The sequence below is a fragment of the Lagenorhynchus albirostris genome, chromosome 14, assembly GCF_949774975.1.
Source record: "Lagenorhynchus albirostris chromosome 14, mLagAlb1.1, whole genome shotgun sequence".
NCBI classification, from domain to species: Eukaryota; Metazoa; Chordata; class Mammalia; order Artiodactyla; family Delphinidae; genus Lagenorhynchus; species Lagenorhynchus albirostris.
In genome coordinates, this window is record NC_083108.1 from 59048486 (window position 1) to 59071299 (window position 22814).

General features: G+C 45.8%; 1 protein-coding gene across 2 annotated transcripts in view; it reads left to right on the forward strand.

Moving 5' to 3' along the window:
* RAB31 (RAB31, member RAS oncogene family) overlaps nucleotides 1-22544 on the forward strand; it is a 114815-nt gene extending 92271 nt beyond the window's left edge. Inside the window, exons 6-8 of one of the 2 annotated variants that reach the window (XM_060121287.1) lie at nucleotides 577-686; nucleotides 14502-14710; nucleotides 22478-22544. In XM_060121287.1, coding sequence (XP_059977270.1) covers nucleotides 577-686; nucleotides 14502-14596 — 205 coding nt within the window. In that variant the 3' untranslated portion in view covers nucleotides 14597-14710; nucleotides 22478-22544. Of the gene's footprint in view, nucleotides 1-576; nucleotides 687-14501; nucleotides 14711-17291; nucleotides 17841-22477 lie in introns of those variants that run through there. The other variant, XM_060121286.1, reaches the window with a different exon arrangement.
* The last annotated feature ends 270 nt before the right edge of the window (nucleotides 22545-22814 follow it).

Here is a 22814-nt window from a genome sequence, read left to right on the forward strand (position 1 = left end):
CTTCTGGAGAACAGGCACTGTGTCTTTTTAAATGTTTGGATCCACCGCAGTATGTTCACATGAAAAGTACATCAATAAATGTCTTTTTAGATTATTCATCTAAATGTGCCGTTGGAGTTGTGAACATGCTCACTGCCAAGCTTCCAGATCATGTCACATATTTTCTCTGATTTATAAAAGGCAATATATGGAAATCCTTAGAAAAGCATGTATGCATGCATGCGCACATACACAAATTTTAAAAAATATTGAGTCATTATTATGGGAAAAAATTTTGGAATCAATCCTAACTCCGAAAGCTGGCCTTTCTCCTAAAGCCTTTTCCTACTGTTCTGGAGTTCTTTCCTTCGGTGGGACCGGGGACAGTAGTTTATCTCCATGGATGCCAGAGAGCAGGTTTTAAACTTGAAAAAGCCTCACCCATCTTAGGTTTCCAATACTTGCTGAGCAACCGAGTTATTATTCTGCAGGACCACAAGGGAGCTGTTTGCACGTGAGCTTTTTCTTTGCTCTGTCGGGTTATTTATCCTGTACAAACGAGCATTCATCTCTGTCTGGGTTTGCCCTCTTTTCCAGGGAGGTGCCCTTGAAGGATGCTAAGGAGTATGCAGAGTCCATTGGTGCTGTTGTGGTTGAGACCAGTGCAAAGAACGCAATTAACATAGAAGAGCTCTTTCAAGGAATCAGTAAGTACCTGATTTGTGTTTTCCGCATAGCTTGCATTTTTATGCTCTGGGAGTCAGAGGATAAAAACCAGGGAGCTCCAGAGGAGAGCACTTCCTCTGCGTGAATTTGTTCGATGCCACAGATACTAAACCCTGCAGTTCTGCCCTGGTTACTGCAGACCCACACAGTGCATCCTCATTCTCCATCTCTACGAGTCTGTGGTTTCACCTGCCGAGTCTGGGTTTTGTGAATCAAAGTGAAGTAATCCTGTTGAAAAATAAAATGTATTTTCATCAAAGAATTATATATTTTATAGCATTTTATGTTAGTATGTCCAGGGGAGGAGAAAGAAAATAGAGAGTGATAAAGGTATAGAAAACCAAAATCACCCGTGAAACTGAGTGACTCTGGGCAAACGAAACAAGAGAAGCTTTTAGTCATTTCTTTTGCCTGGTGACTGTCGGCAAGAAGTGGTGTCTTCATCCCATGTGACCTGAAGTTGGGAAGTGGGTGGAGAGTTGGTGTGGAAAACTTTTCCTCATTTCTGATGAGTTTTTTTTTTTTAATTGAAGTATAGTTGATTTACAATGTCGTGTTAGTTTCAGGTGTACAGCAAAGTCATTCAGTTATACGTGTGTGTGTATATATATATATATACTTTTTTTCAGATTCTTTTCTCTTACAGGTTATTACAAGATATTAAGCACAGTCCCCTGTGCTGTACAGTAGGTCCTTATTGGTTATCTATTTTATAGATAGTAGTGTGTATATGTCAATCCCAAACTCCTAGTTTATCCCTCCCCTTTCCACTTTGGTGACCATAAGTTTGTTTTCTATGTCTGTGAGCTGTTTCTGTTTTGTAAATAAATTCATTTGCATTTTTATTTTTTACACTCCACATGTAAGAAGTGATATCATATGGTATTTGTCGTTCTCTGCCTGGCTTACTTCACTCAGCATGAGCATCTCTGGGTCCATCTGATCAGTTACTGATGGAAGCTGATGGCTCTTGTCTTTGTCCCCAGTCCTGGGTCGTGTTTGCTTCCCTATCTTTATGTTGGTCTCACGAATAACCTTTATCTGCGGCTGTTCCCCAGCCGACGGCCAGCTGGAACCTTCACAGCTTCCTTGGTAACAGCTTTTCCATCCTGGATCCCCCCAGAGAGCGACCTGCCGGTGGCTGTCTCGAGAAACTGTGTCCTGAGATGCCTTCGGAGCGTGTGCCTAGCCAGGTGCAGGGAGCCAAAGTCCTGGGGTGCCCGTCTCAGGAAAGCCGAACCCCAGAACAGTTGGCTGGGCTGCAGGCAATTCCAGAAGGGAATTCCAGAAGGGAAACTGATGTTTTGATCTCCGTGCGGCCTGCAGTCCCTGTTGGCGAACCTCTCAGAGGCAGAGGGGCCGTGCTTCCCAGGACAGATTTGATTTCCTTTCCGCTGGTTTTGGTTTGTTACTTCAGACTCTGAGAACCCACAGCAGGGAATATTTTGCTTGTTTCTCTTGGCTTGAAGGAGACTTCACCGCACATGAGGAGCTCTGACCTGGGTTACTTACAGGGCCCAGGAACACGCGAAAGAAGCAGTGGAGCTCTCTGCAGCCCTGGTCCCAGTTGTTCGCCGGGGTCCACATCCACTTCCCTTCCTTCCTCCTTCAGAAGGATTTGTATTCCTGCTGTGGTTTCACCCTCAAAACAATAGTATTCTCTGAGCTCTCGGGTCTCGGAGGTCGGACTCTCGCACGCCAGGGCTGTAGTTTTACGTTGGAAACCCCACATCCTCAGACTCCTGGTCCTGCCCGAAATTGGGCCGTGGGTGCAGGGCTGCGCCGTGTGAGTCTGGGTGACGTCTAAGAGGGTTTGGATTGAGCTCATTCCGCTAACCTCGTATTTCTTCAAACTCTTGTCTTTTCTGGGGACGTTCAGCTTTTCTGGTACGTCAGGCTAGTTGTACAGCTGGTAAACATTTTGTTTTTATGAATATGTATTAGTGGTTTTAATTAATGCAGCAGGAGAGCTGCTGACAACTGTGACATTCACAGCCGTCCCTGTGCAGCTCCTGGTATTTTCCAGAGCCCTCTCCCCCGCATCCACGCAGCTCTGTGTACCTGAAATTCACCTTGGGATTTCTGCATGAGCTAGGGGACCTTCCGAGGTTTCTGCAAAGTCATGCTTTCGATATAAAATGACATAAGGACTTCAAGGAAGAAAACAAGCCTGAGCCCAAGCATTAGTCTCTCAACTCAAAAGCTAATTCCTTTGCTCTGTTCGGCCAGTATAAATCCCTTCATGCATATGAGGTCTTTGTGGATCAAAGTGATGGAGACTTTGCATAAGGAATTCCCGAGAGCCTGGTGGGCTGCTTCATTTAATAAAAAAAAAAAAAACGTTTTGCTTATAGCACTGGGTAATCATGGCTTCAAATCATTAATTTGTAGAGAAGCCATTGAATTCTTGTATCTCCTCATCTTCCACATCAAATAAACCGTTGTTTGTTTCTGTTTCATTGGACTTTGGTTAGAGTTACCTTAGCAAAGAAGCCTGTGGATACCCAGACAGTGGTGAGATGTCCATCCATATTTATAATGTGCACCCTGGTGCCTCCCTGGCCTCTATTCCTTCAGATGCATGTCTCCAGAGTGGGATGTTGTCACCCACTTACAGGTTAACTTAAAACACAGTACTGAGCGCACCTAGATACATTACAGCAGACACCTCGTTTATTTTCCTGCCCCCTGTTCCAACTTGTATTACATATGCTCCTCCCTGAACTCAAAATAGGTCAAGATATTGCTGACACCTGTGCCCCCCAGAACAGGGTTGCAGAGACAACATGCCCGGGAGAGAGCAGTCACAGAAAACCATGCAGGAGGAGTGAGCAGAAAAGCCGTTAAAGAGGTGTGCTTAAGCAAAATTGATTCATACGGACTCAGAGCAAGAGACCAGCGTTTCCCTTTTACATTCCCAGAAGGCCCGTAAGCCAGAAATGAGACAACTGTGTTTTGGGAACATAAGTTAATATATTTCATAACTGGAAATTGTTAGCAAAATACTGTTTTCAGACTGAAGCTGCCCTGTGAAGTGTTTGTGCTGCCCTTTGGGGTGGTCTGTGCACACTCCGTTCTCTGGTTGGCATCCTCCTGGTGCCCTTTTCCACCGCTCACTTTTGACCCGCTTTACCCAACAGTGTGTGGCTAATGTTCTTCGTGTATCTCCATTCAGAGTTGTTCTTTTTTTTCAGCCGCACCACGTGGCGTGTGGAATCTTAGTTCCCCAACCAGGGATCAGGCCCACACCCCATACACTGGAAATGCAGAGTCTTAACCACTGGACTGCCAGGGAAGTCCCATGGCGTTGTTCTTTTTTTTTTTTTTCCTGGGTTTTTAGACCTTTAGTTTGAACACTAACGTTTTCCTCTTTGAGTTAAAACATAGGAAGGATTCTTAGCCAAGAAAATTATTGTCCACTGAGTTTTTAAATTGGTGTGTGGAAACACAGAGAATACTCGATTGTTGTCCCAAACCTGTATGGTCTTCCCTATGAAACTACTCTGCCCGTCTCAGTCACCTTGAGAGGCCGGTGAGGAGCCCTGACAGCAGTAAAGGCTTCATCTTGGCTCCCTCCTTCGTACATTCGCTCTCTCCTGCCCCACCCTGCATGAGACGCCCCTCCCTTCCTCCCCACAGATGTTAATTCCCTGGAATCTCCTGCCTTCGTGAAGTCTCATGCGCGGCTCTCCCCTTTGACGTGAGGTTACTATGGTCTCTGCGCCATCACTCTGACACTTGGACATATGCTTTCTCTGAGTGATTCTCCAAGGGTTGCAGGTGTGCGTCTCCTCTTCTGATGGGCTGTAAGTCCTCTGGGAGCGGATCGCATTCTGGTACATTCCCCATAAAGATGAGGCTAGGAAATAAGAGCGTGCCCAGTTGAGGGTTTTGAATCTGGACCTTCCGGTTCATCTCATGCTGTTCCAGGAGAGAATATTTCAGTGGATTCACTAGATCAAGTGAAATGTGTCACTTTTCTATGGGTGCTTAAGTTGGCTAGCACCAGGCCATGCTGGACACCAGGGACAGCCTGGGGAACAAAACAGACTGACGGTCGAGTGGAGAGACAGGCTGTGGGTACAGTCAAGTGGATGTGTAATTTTACACATCGTAGTCAAGGCTGAGAAGCAAAAGTACAAGGACCGTGGGGACAGTTACAGGTGGGGACTTTAGATTGGCTGGGGAAGGTCTCCCCAGGGAGATGGTTTTAGGCTAGACCCGAAAAATGAGAAGAGGGCAGAGAGCTCACGAAGAGCAGTCAGGCCAAGTGGACACGGTGTGTGAGTTCCTGAGGCAGGAAGTGGTGGAGCCTTTAAGGAAGAGAAAGGAGGTGGGTGGGCTGCAGGGTGGGAGCTCAGGAACCACATGGGGGGGGTGGGAGGGGAAGGGGGTGTTAGAGACTGAGCCAGATGCTTGCAGGCCTTGTAGTGGGGAGATCCACCCTGGAGAATGTGTCTGGAGGAGGAGGATGCTGTTGTGGTCCTCTAGGAGACAGGCCTGGATGAGGAGGAAAAACGTGGATGTGAATTTCAGAAGTCTTTTGGGAGTAGAACCAGGAACACTGGGTAGTGGTCCGAATGGGGAACAAGGAACAGCATGGTCCTGAGACGCACCCCAGGCTCCCTTCCCTGGAAGGAGGAAAGTGAGCACAGGAGCAGGTCCTCTGAGGCTGGATTTGCTAAGAGCCTGGCAGACTGGATTCTGGAGCATGGGGAACACAAGGTTTGCTTTGTGGATTTCAACTCAAATCCCCTACCCTTTAAAAAGAATCTCTCCCTGAGGGCAAAAAGACTTGGGGCTGCAGGCTCAACAGAAACATGTCTGGATTGGGGCAGGACCTAGGCTGGACAGCTGTGCTTCTGCTCAGCTAACTTGAATACTGACTAGAGAACACAGGGTTTGTCCTGAACATCACATCTGGAGATGAAACTAGGCTTTTGTTTGTTGTTAGTTTGAGAACAAGGTGAGAAATATTTGGGTTTTTTTTTTAAAGTGAATGTAATTAGAGGTACAAGCGTATGAGTTTGGAAAAATTAGAATAGGGTGTTAACAGGAAAGACAGGAAGTTAAGGCTTATGGGCAGTAATCGTGTCTTGTCTGCAATCATTTGTTGCACAGAGTGTTAGCTATTTTAAGCCCACTGGATTTTGAAATTCTCTAGGTGGACACTTTTGGTTTGGAGCAGGTTAAAGAAAGTTTAAAACAAAACAAAACATATGCACATTCTATAATAGTACAGCAAACTGTCAAATGAAGGTAAGTTTAGCCTTTGTGGGACAAGGAAAGGACAAAGACAAAGCCTGTCCACTTTCTTAACCCCTCGAAAGTTAATTTACCAAATGCAATGATAGGAGACCTCTGCAAAAGAATGTAGTTTCAGAATGTGGGTAAGTTGGGTCTCAAAAGCCCTAAACATGCATATCTTTTATCCCAGTGATTCTAAAGAAGAAATTGGCCAGGCGTGCAAAATGTAGTAATGATGTTTCACATAGAGCAAATTGTCATTCTGCGCCATTGTTGCAATTGCTTACATATATATTAGCTCATTAATGCACCGTTTGTCTTGTGAAATAGGCACTGTTATCATCCCTATTTTACATCTGAGGAAGCTGAGGTGTGGAGAGGTTTGTGATCTGCTCCAGGTCACAGAGGGTCAGGATTAGCAGCCAGGCAGCCGGGCTCCAGAACCCAGGCTCTCAACCGCGAGTCTGTATCACTTCTCATGGCAGATGGCAGCTTATGGTAACAGTATTCATGATGGTGAAAAACAGGAAATGACTTAACTGTCCAACACTTGGGAAATAATTTTTTAAAAATCATGGGACACCAGTATAAACTAGTGGTTAAAAATGAGTTTGTAAATCTGTCTTTAGTGACATAAAAAGAGAAAATGTTGAGTGTGAAACCAAAGTTATAGAGCAGTTTGTATAATATCCTGATTTTATAAAATATGAACCATATAATATATAATAGTAAATATATTCTTCTGGGCAAATATTGGGAAGATACACACACATTAAAATGTCAACAGTGGTTGCTTCATGGCGGTGAGATTGCAGGGAACTTAACAAAAGACTTTATTACAGGAAAATTTAAACATATACACCAGTAAACTGAATAACATAATGAACCGTCACGTACGGTCGTCACCTGGTGTCCTTGGAGGATTGCTTAGGACCCCAGCGAGGATCCTCAAGTCCCTTATATAAAAGGGTGTAGTATTTGTATATAGCCAAGCACATCCTGCCATATACTTTCAATAATCTCTAGATTACAAATAATACCTAAGACAATGTCAGTGCTACGCAAATAGTTGTAAATACAATGTAAATGCTATTCAAATAGTTGCCAATGTGGCAAATTCAACTTTTACTTTTTGGAACTTTCTGGAATTTTTTTTTTCCTCGAATATTTTCAGTCTGCGGTGAGTTGAATCTGCGGATACAGAACCTGCAGACATAGAGGGCAGACTGTACTCATAACCAAGCTGGTTTCATCCCTACCCCCCACTCCCCCCGACCCCCCGCCTGTATTATTTCGAAGGGAATTCCAGACATCATTTCATCTGTAAATATTCTCAGCATGTAACTTTTTTTTACATAAAACAATGACATGCTCACATCATAATGCTATAATCATATTAATATCATCAAACATCCAGTGTTCAGATTTTCAATGGTTCATAATGATCATAACTGGTTTCTTTGTTTGCATTTTATAGTTTGTTTGGATCAGGAGGCAAATAAGCTCCACACACAGTGGATAAAATTGATAAAATTAGCTGGTGTGTCTTTTAAGCCCCTCCTTAGCAGTAGGTTCCCTCCTTAGCAGTAGGTTCCCTCCTTGCAATTTCTTTATGCGAGCAGTTAGGTCAGTTGTCCTGATCCGAGTTGAACACACAATGGATTTTGCTGACTTCCATTTTAGTACCGAGTGGTATTCCGTAACGTGAGTAAAAATTTGTTAGTCCATTCACCTAAACATTTGGGCTGTTTTCAGGTTTTGGCAATTAATTACAGGCAAGGCTGTGATGAGCTTTCGTGTACAAGTCTGTGTGGGGAAATACCTAGAAGTGGCGCAACTGGCTTATCTCACAGCTAATGGTTCACACTCTAAGGGTCCCCCAGACTGTGTTCCAAAGCAGTTTTAACATTTTACATTCCCACCACCAATCCAGGAGAGCTCCAGTAGCTCCAGCTCCTTGCCAGCACGTGGAATGATCAGTTGATAAAATTTCAGTCATTCGAATGGGAATATAGTGGTCTCTCCTTGTGGTTTTGACGTCCATCTTCCTAACGACAGATTACGTTGAGTGCCTTTTCGTGTGCTTATTCTCAATCCTTGTGTCTTCTTTGGGGAAGTGTCCGTTCAACTTTTGTCCGTTTTGTATTGAATTGTTTTCTTATTATTGGGTTCTAAAGATTATTTATATAGTTTGGATACATGCTCTTTATCAGATAATTGTCTTTCAAATATTTTCTCCCAGGCTGTGGCTTGCGTTTTCACTTTCTTGACGTCTTTGGAAGAGCAGAAGTTTTTCATTTTGATGAAGTCTAGTTTATTAGATTTGTTCTTTGTGGCTTGTGTTTGTTTTTTTTTTTTTGCATCTTATAATTTTTAAATGTTAAACTAAAAAATTAAAAGGGATATATCCACACAATGGAATATTTTCCAGCGATAAGAGGAAATGAGCTATCAGGCATGAAAAGACACGGGAGAATGTTAAATGCATATTTACTAAGTGAAAGAAGCCAGTCTGAAAAGGCTACATACTATATGATTCCAGCTATATGACACTCTGGAAAAGGCACAACCATGGGGACAGTAAAACGATCCATGGTTGCCAGGGGCTGGCAGTGGAACTATTCTGTGTGATACTGTGATGGCGGCTACATGTCATTATACATTTCTCAAAACCCATAGAATGTATAGCGCTAAGAGTGAGCCCTCGTGGAAACCATGGACTTCACTTAATGATCAGTGATGGCTCATCCGTTGTAATAAATGTTCCACGCTCCTGCAAGACGTTAAAACAGAGGAAATCGGGAGTTAGGAGGAGGAGTGTATGGGAACTCTCTGAACTTTATGCTCAACTTCTTCCGTAAACCTAAAGCTACCTCCCTTCCCCAAAATATAGTCTATTAATTAAAAAAATAAATAGAAGGAAACGATGCCTTTGAAAGGTAAGGAAGCCTAATGATCTTAGAGTAACTTAAGCCCCTCCGTGCTGAAGACGTTTGGCATTTTGGACTAACGGCCAGTGGTGATCTGCCCCCTCCCTTCCTCCTCTGCTGGGGCGTCACCGTTCCCGAGGCTCCTAGACTTGAACTTCAGTTTTCCTCCCCCGTCTCTTCACCCTCCCACATCCAATCAATTGTCACGTCTGCCAGGTGTCTTCCTACGGTTCTCCTTCCAGCCCTGTTTTCTACTTCTCTCCACTGCACCCAAATTAAGGCTGTCATTATCCCTGACCTGGATTTTCTGCCAGCCTCCGGCTGAATCCACTTCCTGAATCCTAAGCCATGCTGGTCCTACACAGAATGTTAGCACCTTCCGAGGTCTAGACTCTAATGTTCCAGGTCATCTCGTAATCCCAATATTGTCTTCTTTCCACAGCAAAAGGACGGTTCAGAGGATGACCTCGAGTGTCATGCATGTGTCGCCTGCCCCACTCTGTATTTCTAGGGCAGGGTCCCGTGATTGTGAGCACCGCAGTGGGCCATAGAGACCCCCCCTCTAAATGGAGAGGCATGGAGGTCACGATCAAGGGCAAAGACTGCCGAGTCCTAGTAAACTTGGTCTCTGGGTGATTCAGAAAATCAGGATCAAGAAATGGAAGTGACAGGGCAAGTAGCAGCACCTCTAACACCGACCAAACAAAGCTGAGCCTCAGAAATGCTGGGACTGGGATAAGAGAGAAGAATGCAAACAGCGACTTGTCAGGGAGGACTCCAGGCCTGTGCAGAAAGCGGCCGGTCGCCACACAGGGCGAGAAGCCAGCTGCAGCTGAGCCTGCTGTGTGTAAAAGCGTTACAGCCCCAGTCCAGAGCCGTGAGACAGCTGATAGGCTTGGAGTTTGTTTTCTCACATACTGAATTCTTGAGGAATCATTTATTAAAGCCTGCTTTTTCTCTGGGCTATCAACTTTCAGGAAAACGGAACTCCAAAAAAAAAAAGTCTTTTAACTTTTCCCAAGCAGAATCTTACACAATCCAAACCTTATTAAAATAAACACCCTGCCATAGCATTTATACTCCAGAACGAGCTGTTTGGAGGTTGTGTACTCAGAGGACATTTTATAAGAGCAGAAACATGCAGTGATGTTTCTTTCAGACGTTTGCGTGTATATTTTTGTCCAATTCTGTGCCCATGTAATTTAATACTGATTCAACAGTGTGCCAAGGTGATCACCTTGGTACCAAACGCTATGGCATTTTCCGGAACTATGCTATTGTGTAAGTGCATTTAAGCTTTGAGTAAGTTCCAAATAGCTCAGACCACAAGGTCCGAGCTCTTGGTGTGTTTTCACAGCGCTGGTGGCTTCTTGCACTTTTTAAGGTGCTTGCGTCGTCGTTAGGGCCCGGCTTTCCTTTCTCTGCCTGGAAATGGAAGCACTTCCTTTCTTCTTACTGTTGGAAGCTGGCACGTGCGGGCCCCCCCCCGGCTGAGTGTTTAGGAGAAGAGCAGGATGGGCCCCATCCTAGTAACTGAACCCTAAGCATCCACTGCGCGGAGGGGGAGGCCGGGGTTGATGCGTAGCTGCATCCAGAGCCTGGGATGCTGGGGACCCGCCCATCGTCCTGGGTTCCTGGCACATTAGCCACAGCGTCTGTGGTGCGTGGTGGTTGTCAGGCTACTTCCCGTGTTCTTTTTGTAGGTGAGGAAAGGCCGTCTTGGAGAGAGCAGATAGCATGTCTGAATTCACTCACCCGGAACAGTCTCACTCAGATCTCAAAACTCTTTCCACCAGATGAGAAACACAAAGTCTAAGGAAACTGCAGTGATTCTTTTTTTTTTTTTTAAGGAGTTACTGAAGAAACTTTATTCACAGAACAAGTGTGAAAATATCTTTTTATTGGTATTAAAAGGGAATTTTAAGGCTGTAATACCAGCTCTTTATTCCTTAAAGGGAAGCAGTTACTATAATGATGTACTTGGAGCCACATGGCTAGTTAGCACCTTCCCTCTTCATTGGGGAACCATGAAATCTATTATGTTCCCCCAGGAGGGCAGTTTTCAATGAGAAATTGCTACATTTGTAAAGAACATTTTCCAATTGACCATGATGAAAAGATTTTATCCATATCTACACGATGATGACAAAATTGGACATGACTAAAAGGTTTGGGCAGCCCAATTCTCAGGAACAAAACCTAGAAACAAATGTCATGATACCCATAAAAATGCCTTGATGTGTCACAGGACACCAATCTAAGCCTTTAATTCACATTCCAGAGCAGATGGCCTCAAAGGTGTTTTGTTTTTGTTTTGTTTTGTTTTGTTTGCGGTACACGGGCCTCTCACTGTTGCGGCCTCTCCCGTTGCGGAGCACAGGCTCCGGACGTGCAGGCTCAGCGGCCATAACTCACGGGCCCAGCCGCTCTGCGGCATGTGGGATCTTCCCGGACCGGGGCACGAACCCGTGTCCCCTGCATCGGCAGGCGGACTCTCAACCACTGTGCCACCAGGGAAACCCTCAAAGGTGTTTTGGATCAACGTTTTTTTTTTTTTTTTTTACATCTTTATTGGAGTATAATTGCTTTACGATGGTGTGTTAGTTTCTGCTTCATAACAAAGTGAATCAGTTATACATATACATATGTTCCCATATCTCTTCCCTCTTGCGTCTCCCTCCCTCCCACCTTCCCTATCCCACCCCTCCGGGCGGTCACAAAGCACCGAGCTGTGGATCAGCGGTTTTTAATTTTTTTTTTTTTTTTTTTTAGCAGAACAGCCCTTTTCTCAAAATTTTACATGGAACCCAAATATGTAAGCAAACTGCAGTCATTCTGTCTCGTAGAAATATTTTGTTCTATTCCGTGAGATTTGGGATATTCTGAAGATAAACAGAACCCGGCTCCTCTCAGAAGCCGGGTTCGACACTGATTCAGAAACGTTGCTCACAGTTTAAAACAAATTAGAGGGGCGTCTCCTTGGGGGGCTGCCTCGAGTGTTACCTAATCTTGCTCCCAGACCTTGTCCCCCTGACCGTCTGCTGAGGAGAGAAGTGAGGGCCAGGGAAGAGGAGGAGGAATGGGGACAAAGGAGGTGCTGATGGGATGGGATGGGCTGCTCCGGCATTGCCCTTTGTAGCTCTTCACTCCACTTTTGTGACTTCAGTCTTCTGGATGAGCTTTTTCTATATTTGAGGTACTTTTCCTAGGAAAAAACTTAGGAAATTTTATGACACTTGGTGTGTAGAATCGGTCACATAGAGGAGGGCATACCGCTTAATGCTATTTTGCTAACTTTAGAGTTAACAACTTAAGAATACCATGAGGTTGATGGGAGTGTAGGATACTGATCTTGATGTAGTCAAAACTAATCGGTAAACAGTACTTGACTAGTTAACTAGGGCAGCGGCATGCGCCGGTCAGAGTTATAATTTTGTCCCAAAATATTGCAGATGCAAAAGCCCCTATTACAGCTGCTAACACTCACAGGAGGCACCCGAAATGTTAATTTAAACAACTTAAGTAATTGTATGTGGAATCTAAAATATGACACAAATGAACTTATCTACGAAACAGACTCACAGATGGAGAGAACAGACTTGTGGTTGCCAAGGGGTTGGGGGGAGGGAGGGGGAAGGACTGGGAGTTTGGGATGAGCAGAGGCAAACTATTATAATATATAGGGTGGATAACAACAAGTTCCTACTGTATAGCACAGGGACCTATATTCAATATCCAGCGATAAACCATAATGGGAAAGAATATGGAAAAGAATGTATACATATGTATGTATGACTGCATCACTTTGCTGTACAGCAGAAGTTAACACAAGATTGTAAATCAACTATACTTCAAATAAAGAAATAAATAACACCAGTAGTGCTATAACTTGACACTACCATCCCTCCACAACACATCACTTTCTCTGGAGGGGTATGGAACACTTGAGCGGGAAGATCTGACCTAAATATATCAGAGTACTGGTAGTCACTGGGAACTTTCCCCTCTATTTATCACTTAAGATTGACAAAGTAGGAGAGGCATTTTGTTTCCTTCCCTTTTCTTATGACTAATAAAACAGACACAGCGTGTCCAGGACAGGGAAGTACATACTTGCTTCTGGATTAGGACAGAACTGTTTGGAGAATGGCCTGCGGAAGCTTTGTACAGCTTTGTGGAGGACACAAATGGGCAGAAGCAGTAGCTGCAGAAATCCCTCCAGCCTTCATGTCTGCCCCCTAAGCGGATAAGAGCTCTACCACGAATTCTGAATTTTGGGTAATTGCCAATGGCCTTAATCTTTATGCTTGAGCTTCGATGAGTGGCCATACCACCCAATCTACACAACGCATTAGTACCTGTGAAATTGACGATTTCCACCCTTGTGAAAATGCACCTCTTCCAGGGCGTTTTGACTCTCTTTATGGTCCTTAGGGCATCCACTTGCATGGAAGGGCTTTGTCTTGGAACTAATTTCCCTTCCATCTCTAATTACTGGTTACCTAGTAACTGATGCCCTAATTAGCTGATTTTTTTAAATCCCTGTTTCAGAGCTCGTGTTTCATGCCTTTTCTATGGGGGTTAGAAAAGTAGCATCAAGAGCTATCGTGGTAGAGTGGGAGGGACACAGGCTTTGGGATCCATCAGAAAGTCAAGATGTAGGTTATAATCAGAGCCACCTGTGCCCCTTGGTATTGACCTTCAGGTGTAGCCTAAGTTCTCCAGTTAATAGTAAAATGGTGATCATAACAGTCATTTCACAGCTTCACAGGACCCAGTGAAGATGTGCCTATGAAAATCTTTTAACTGTGAGGTTCTGCACAAATGTTTGTTATTTCCATATTCCATTCCCTTTTTAGAAGACAGCTTTATTGAGACAAAACTCACATACTATACATTTCACCAAAATGTACAATTCAGTGTTTTTTATGTGCACCCCTCAGCACAGCTTTAGGATTTCTTTATCCTCTCCGAAAAAAAGAAAACCCACAAAAAACAAAACACATACTCTTTAACTACGACACCCTATCCCCCTCCACTACCTGTTTAATTTTTACTTTGGATTTGTTAGCAGAGACTCTCAGCTAATTCTCTAAATTAAAACAAGATTAGTTGTGAATGACACTTAAGATACTGTTTCCTGTGAAGAATGTCTCCAAAGGCTTTCCAGTTAATGCTCTAAGTGTGTTGGCAGGATGAGGGACGGGAGCTCAGTGTTAATACGTGATGTTACTGGGACCGTCACAATTCCCAAGCCAGGTCTGTTTTTAGAAGCACCAAGATGAGGCCTCACTAGGAGCTGAGAAGGGGCTCATTCCGATGGTGGATGCGGGGGGAAGGCTGGGAGGAACCAATGGCCGCTGTTTGTGCAGAGAAGAGGGATGCCGGCTCTGGAGCAGGGCTTCCACCTCCGGGGAAATACTTATTATCAGAAAGCTGCTTTTCCTTTTCCTTAACTTTCCGTGCTTGAGCTTGACTTCACACAGCTGAGGGAGAGGGGGAACGAGCTAGTACCACAGCCCCTCTGCCTCATGTGCGACGCGCACATGACTGGAGAAGTGGAAGCGGGGTGGGGTTGGCTGGGAACAGGAATTCAACCTTGGCCTCCATTCCTTCCAGGTCGCCAGATCCCACCGTTGGACCCCCATGAAAACGGAAACAACGGAACAATCAAACTGAAGCCAACTTCGCAGGCCGGCCGGCGGTGCTGCTGACCTGGGGCTGGGGTCCCCTGTGCTTGAAGAGGCCGGAGCTCCCCTCCCCGTGCGCTGCTGCGCTGCTGCGGGGGCCTCCCACCCTCGGTGGCCTGGCCCCTGGCTCAGAGGGAGGTGAGACCCGCAGGGAACGGGGCAGGGAACATCCCTGGAAAAGGATTCTACAAAACTGGGAAAAACCACCACACTGCCAGGAAAGGGCCTTTGGTGCGTGGAATTCACTCGGAGGGAATGGATTTAGGTATTAATTATAGTTAAGTTTTTTGTTAAAAGCCTCAAAATATTCTTAAATTTGTACAAAAGTCTTACTGGCTTATGTGTGTGCGATTCTAAACTGGTGTTCCACTCTGATTTCCTATGTTTCTAACCAAATTTCAGGAACTTCTTCAGTGCCATTGCCTTAATTACTCAACCAACCTCCACTGAAAGGTTCATGGAATTTCCCTTTCAGTGGAGTGTAATTGGACCATCTGCTATAGACTTGCGCTGTTATGAAAGTGGAGAAAGATGTATTAGGAAGTTTTATCTACATCTGTGACGTTTACTTGATGAACATTTTTCTAAGTTTTGGTCATATAAACCAACCAACCAAATCTGACTACAATATATCATGTCATTCTGGGATTTGGAGGCCTGGTTTGGAAGTCATTGGAGTCACTACTGTGTAATGTAAACTGTGACAAACGCAGGGTATAAATATTATTCCAGAGACCACCTGGTTTGCATCACCTCCACAGTAATAAATTCCCACTCTCTTAGGGAAGTTTCACACAGAGTATTATTTTACTAAGAGAGTTTGTCATAGTGTCATACCCGGGGAACAAATTACCTGGAGGATGTTTGAATCTAAATTGTAGGGCAAACTTCGAATAATATCAATGAACAATAGGTTACAGGAAAGCCAGCCAGAGGAAGTACCAGCACATTAAGATTCTAGACACCCCAAAACTGCAAAATCAGAGAAAGTCTTTAAGAAGATGCCAAGCTTTGGGGGTGTGGGTATTAAGGCTAACCAGAGGGCCAACCCTGGAATGCCAGTTGGCTGAGAACAAACTTCAGTGAACGCTCCCTTTTCAGGTTTCCTGTCCGCTCAATTAATTAAAGATGTCTGAATCCAATGGAAGGAAAAGGGAAGAAGGCATGGAAAGGAGGAAAAGCCGTCCCCATTGAAAATTCAAATCCTGTTTCCATTCTAACTTTCATAGAAACCTGGGATCAAGAAGCAGTTGGTTTCCTCCGAGGGCTCATGTTGGGAGGTGATTCTGGGAGGATATGCAGATTGGTGCCCTTTTGGGGGGTGAGATGGGGTTGATCACGCAGTATGGCCTCAGGGCCAGCTGGTACCTTCAAGGCTCAACAAACATTAATTGGAAACCTACAGTGTAAAAATCAGGGAAGAGATCATAAGCTGAGTAAAACCCTGGAACTTTCAGTAGCCGTGCTTGAGTCCTGCCAGGCTCTGCCCCTGAGCCCTGGATGGGCGGGGACGCTGAGTCTGCCACCCAAAAAAGCGAGAGTCCTTGAGAGACCAGGGCCGAGTTCACACTTCTTCACGTGGACTGCAGTCAAGAGAGCAGGTCGAAATCTCAGATTTAGGGTTTTTAAACTCGAGAACGTGTTGTCAGTTTGATGTTCTTACCGCTTCATCCAGCTTGCAAGAGTAACTTGACAATCGTAGGACACGAACGCTGGAAACACTTACTTTTGGTTCAAGAGTGCCTCGTAGCTCTCTCAGACGGGTTCCTCAAATACTGTTAGCAGTTGGCACGTGGACGTCTTGGCAGGGCCTCTGCAGGGATTTTTAGGGTTTTCTTCACCTTGTCACTATTATGGGCTACTGTGATTCTGCTTGCAGGCCAAGCGATTATCTTGCCTCTTAAAAAAAATGTGGGTTGCAAATTCAAATGACCTAATTCCAGGTGTAATGTAGGCTTATTTTGGAATCTTTCATCATCCAGCTGTCCCCGAGGACCTGGGCTTGTCTCTAGACAAGGTTGCCTAGCTAAGGAGGTATGCAGCCCAGCAAGTCTTCGGTGCTCGCATCTTGCATAAAACAGCCGGTCTTAACCAGCAGGCTACCCACCCACAAGGTGGGTACCCACCCAGAAGCCCACGAGGGTGGGAACCACTCTTTTACCTTCCTGTATGGCCTTAACTATTCACGCCATCAGGGGACAATGTGTCTATAGTCAGTCCTTGGAGCAATTGGTAGAAAGAGTAGATGGCACTTGGGCACACACACGTTCACAGGAACACGGCGTCTTCCCTGAAGATAGGTGCTCGAGCCTTGTCCGCAAGGAGGCTTTCGGATCTTCCTTTGTTTTGCCTTGAGAGTACTTTCTGGCTGTTCTAATCTTTGAACTATAACCACGCAATATCATGTAAAGGCCTGGAAATGACTGTTGCTCCAAAATGTCAAGCAGCATTCTTTGCCCAGTTTCCCCAAATGTGCTCTTTTCCTCTGTTTTCCTTCCTCTCCTGTGCGGTACACGTGTGTATATGTGTAAATATGATTTCCTATTTGTTATGCCGACATGTGATCCATTTCACTGGCTGAGTCTGGCTCGTGCCTCTGTGTCATGTAACGCAGGCACGGGCTCTCAGAGGGATTATTTCCCGGTGGGAATCTCTAAAATGGCAGTGGGGTCATGCAAACATTCTACCTATGCACATAATAGACCTGCCATTTTCATAGTGGAAAGTGGTACATCGGGGCGCTAAAGATGACTTCCCTTGCAAACCATAGACGGCTGAAGACCTAAAGCCAACATTTAGCCAAGCAAAGGGCTGGGACCCACCGAGGACCGAGGGAGGCTCGGGTGACCAGAGTATGCCCCCTGAGATCAAGGAACGTGGCCTGTGATGGCTGAAACTGGCTCCCCTCAGGGGCCCTGCTTCTCCCTGCTCTGCCATGCTCATTGCAACTTGAAGAAAGAGTGGGCTCATAAGTAAAAGGACTCCAAGCCTCATTCAGACCTATTAGGTTCTGGTTTAACCATGAAACCAGACCCAGTGATCCATTGTCACCGCTCAGTTGTGTAAACTGCTCCCTTTCTCGTGTTTTTGTAAAGGGCTTCTGTCTGGGCTGGACCCAGTTCTCATGTATAGAAGACGCTGCTGCAGACATTAGGACCTTTCCACCTTATATTCTGTAGTAAAGCATTGCCCTCCACATCGTCCAATTGTATCTGTTATTTTTGGTTTAACACACACTGATTCATACTAATAAATCTTTTAACTTTTACCAACTTTGTCCTTTTCTTATTATAATGTTCGGATGAATAATTGTTTTAAGTAACTTGCTGGCTGTGGGAGGGTTTGGAAGGTCAATCTCTCTAAGCTTCAGTTTCCTCACATATAAAATGCAGAAAATAATTCATATGCACCCATCCACAATTCTGGAATCCCAAAAGCTTTGGAAGGGACTTTTTCTTAAGTTTGATACGGACTCATTTGGCCGTAAGACCAGACCTGAACTGATGTGATGCTATTTATAGCTACTTATCCAACCAGGCGGGGGTGAGGGGGGAACGTCTGCATATTCGGTTGCAGAATTCCTGCCGTTTGCTTGTAGGATTCGATCCCTGACTCTGCTGCATGTTCTATAATAGATGCACCATATTACTGTTATAAACGCCAAACAAAATTCCGAATTCTGAAAACATCTGCCCCCAAGGTGTCGTACAAGGTATGATAGCCACCAAATAAAGCTGTAGCACCTACCCTGCAGGCGTGTGTCCTCAGGATTCAAGGAGAACGTGTGTGTGAAGAGCGCTGCCCATGGGGGCTCCGGGCAGCCGGGAGGGCCCTGTGAACACAGACGTCAACACCCTCAGTGCCTCCTGAGTGGGCTTTACGGGTTTCACTGGACAGAAAGTACCTCTTTTGGTCCCGGCACGGAGCAGGTGCTCGTAAACGAGAGCAAACACGAATTTAGCAACCTGCTTTGCTCTAGCTACTGTCCCAGGTGTTTTGCATCCTATGACCTCATTCTATTTTCACAACCCCCTTTATCAGGCAGATACTATTATCCTCTCCATTCTACAGATGAGCAAACCGAGGCCCAGGAGGTTAGTAAGTCGCCTACGACCATGGACTGGTAAGAGAGGAAGAAGTCAAATGCTAGCTTCTGTTATCTTCTCCTGTCTTTTTTAATTAAAAAATTTAACTTTTGGGGCTTCCCTGGTGGCACAGTGGTTGAGAGTCCGCCTGCCGATGCCGGGGACACGGGTTCGTGCCCCGGTCTGGGAGGATCCCACATGCCGCGGAGCGGCTGGGCCCGTGAGCCACGGCTGCTGAGCCTGTGCTCCACAACGGGAGAGGCCACAGCAGTGAGAGGCCCGCGTACCACAGGGAAAGAAAAGAAAAAAAAAATTAACTTTTTTTTGTTAATAAACTTTTTTTAATTTTTGGCTGTGTTGGCTCTTCAGTGCTGCATGCGGGCTTTCTCTAGTTGCAGTGAGCGGGGGCTACTCTTCATTGAAGTGCGCGGGCTTCTTATTGTGGTGGCTTCTCTTGTTGCGGAGCATGGGCTCTAGGCGCACGGGCTTTGGTAGTTGTGGCACGCGGACTCACTAGTTGTGGCTCGCAGGCTCTAGAGCACAGGCTCAGTAGTTGTGGCATGGGCTTAGTTGCTCCGCGGCATGTGGGATCTTTCCGGACCAGGGCTTGAACCTGTGTCCCCTGCACTGGCAGGCGGATTTTTAACCACTGTGCCACCAGGGAAGTCCCAAATTTAACTTTTTAAATTAAAGTATAATTAACACATAACAGTTTCAAATGTACAATAATGACTCCATATTTGTATATCTTGGGAAATGATCACCCACAATAAGTCTAGTTAACATCTGTCACCTCACATAGTTACAATTTTTTTTTCTTGTGCTGAGAACTTTTAAGATCTACTGTCTTAGCAACGTTCAAATATGCAACATGGTGTTATTAATTATCATCACCACACTGTCCATTCTATCCCCAGGACTCATATGCTAACTGGAAGTTTGTACCTTTGACGACTTTCTATTTTCCCCTTTCTTTTTTTTTTTTTTTTTTTTTCATTACTTGGGCCTCTCACTGTTGTGGCCTCTTCCGTTGCGGAGCACAGGCTCCGGACGCGCAGGCTCAGCGGCCATGGCTCACGGGCCCAGCCGCTCTGAGGCATGTGGGATCCTCCCAGACCGGGGCACGAACCAGTGTCCCCTGCATTGGCAGGCGGACTCTCAACCACTGCGCCACCAGGGAAGCCCTATTTTCCCCTTTCTTTACTCTCATTATAAGGACTGTAAAAATAAAAGAATGAAGGAAAGGAAATCCACATTCACTGAATGCTTCCCATGAGCTAAATCCTTTCAAACTGTATCTCATTTTATCCACAACATGAATCTGAGAAGGATGCACGATTGTTCTCACTTGTGCAGGAGGAGCACAGAGGGTTCAGCTGGCCTTCTGAGGTCTGCTTAATTGGGGAGCAGGACAGCCCCCCACCATGCTGAGGCCAGGCTACCACTCTTGCATCTCAAGAGGAGTTGCTGGCCGGGGACCCAAGGGTTAAGCAGCTCAGGCTGGCAGAGCTGAATCACGATTAACGAGATTTCACTCAACTATTACCTGATCCCAACTGCGGGTGTGCTGACCCTCCACCCACTGCTCAGACTGCTTCGTGTATCTTTTCCTTGTCCCTGACTTTGACATTGACCCCATCATTCAGCCGGGACTCAAGTTCTTCACTGGCTTTTTGAAATGGCTTCTGGATCAGCGTCTGACACGTCTGACTTTACAGGGCCCGAGGCACTGAATTCCTTCAGAGAACCCAGTCCCCAAACCCTGTCCCCAAGTGGGCCCGGATCACCCAAGCGTGGCTAGTGTTCTCTGCTCGCCTTTACCTTGAGTTTTCTCCGGATTTGTACCTATTCTCTCCTTTTTTGCTCCTTCAGAAAAGGATCCCAACTCACTTCTAAAGTATGTCCCAAGCTTTTTTTTTTTTTTTGCTTCCATCTTAAAATTCCCTCTGCACTGTTTTCTCCTCTTGTTCACTTACACATATGCATAAACTGTCACTAGGTTTGATAAACTACTTCTCCTTTTCCCCATCAAGCTACCCTGTCTTTCCTTCACACTAATTGAATTCTTAAAGGAGAACCGTGACCTTCTATTCACTCCTCACCTGAATTTAGGTACCTAATTGCCCCACCACTGCCCTCTTTCTTCTCACTCCCCCCACTTCCCCAAGGGCACCGGAGGCTGTTGACTTACCACCTGATGCTCCTTCTCTGGCCTCTGGCCTGGGCTCCAAGGCTCTCCTGGCTCCTCCCCCTTTACACATACCTGCTCAAATGCAGGTGCTTCCTGCAAATCCGTGCTCCTAACCCTCCTCCATTGATACCCCTTCCTAATGATCGCCTGCAATCTTAGGATTTCAACTATCACCTCTGGGTGTTTGTCTTCCACATGGTGGTCTGGCCTGACGTTTCTCCGGAGATCAGACCTTGATCTCCAGCTGCCAGGTGGATGTGCTGCCTCAGGTATGATGCCCCTCTGGGCACGCAGGCCCCGTTCCCCTGTTACCTGTGTGTCTCATGCACTGCTTTCTCCCAGCTGCCCAGGCTCCACGTTCGAGATTCAGTTTCAGCTCCTCTCAAGCATTTATCGAACAGTGTAAATTCTATGTCTGGAGTTTCTCCAACCCTGAACCCTCTTTCCACTGTCCCAGTTGAGACTTTCAATATGTTCTCTCTCAACTATGCGATCGTTTCTTAACAGATCTCTTTGAATTCTGTCTTTGGCCCTCAAATCTATGGTTGAATAAATGGTAACAGTGAATCTGCTAAAATGTATATCAGATCATGTTTCCTCAAAGCTTTCTGGGACACCCATTGCAAATTAAATAAAATTGCAGCTCTGTCACCTGTGGTGACAAATCCCCCTCATCTGGGCCCAGCCTCCTTCTCTGCCACCAGTGGCTGGGGCCCCTGCTCCTGACCACCTGCCCTGCGTGTTTGCTATCCTCCAAAAGGAGGTCGCAGCCCCCCTGGCAGGCCAGTTCTGCGGCATTGTTCCTATTTCTGGGAATCATTCCTGGACACCTCACCCAAAAGCAGCTTTCCCAGCTATTTTCTGATTAGACAGATCTTTCTATGCCTAAAATAGCTGATTGTTTCACTGACAGAACCATGACTGACATAAGGGTTCATGAGCAGTTTGGGGATGAGCTTGTGCTGAAGGTAAAAAAATACGTTTTAGGACAAGTTGAGTGAAAATTATTCAGCAGCATCGATATTTCAAGTTGCCTTGAATCCATCTGAATTTCAGAATGAAGAGTAGAAATAATTGGAAAAACCCTGCCGAACCTAAAACACAACTCAGATCCCCAAGTATGAATGTCACGGGGTCACAGATTTCCTCCACAGATTTTTACTAAGATGTGCAGATATAATGAGACCTTAAAATTTTCCTACAAGGCGTCTACTCTTCCCCACGAGCCTGATCTCAGAGGGATTTTGGGAGGGACGGTGAGGAGAAGGGGCATGGAATTCAGTCTCTGCCCATTTGTGGAATTTCGGTCTGAGGAACATGGTTTTATTCTGGGGGCAGCTCAGTCTTCCTGATTCCTGCCCTCTCCATAATATGTGGGTGCACAAGGCTGTGTGGATGAGCTGTCCCTGGGCCCGCCACCTCTTACTGAGTCCCCATGTGAAGTGGCTGGTCTGGCCTGGTCCCTGAACTGGGAACTGCTAAGGACGGTAGATCCTGTCTAGGGCTGGGGCCCCGTGCTGTCACCCACTGTTCGAGCCTGTGCCTCTGTTCCTTGCCTCTGACCGCAGATCCACCTCTACTGTGGCTTCTTTGTTCTTCCTTGAGCTTCTGCTGGTTCTCTGGTCTTAGATCACTCACGGCCCCGCCCCAGGGTGTGAAGACTTCCTGATCCCTGGCCCAAGAATCTGCCTGTGACCCATGCTGCCATGTGGACATGGGCCCTCCCTGGTCTTCCAGATGGAGCAGGAGGCAAATCCTCCCCTGCTTCCAGCTTTCCTCTGAACACAGCTAATCTGTGTCCGTGCTGAGGTTTCTACCTGGAGATGGGACACAGGTACTGTTCTCTTGGTTCTTGGTCTACACGGGTGGGGGTGATGTTTTCACTTCTGCCTCTTCTCAGTTAGGGAACCCCTCTGTGTCATAATCTCCCTTCCCAGTGTCCAAACCGGACATCTGACCAGCACGC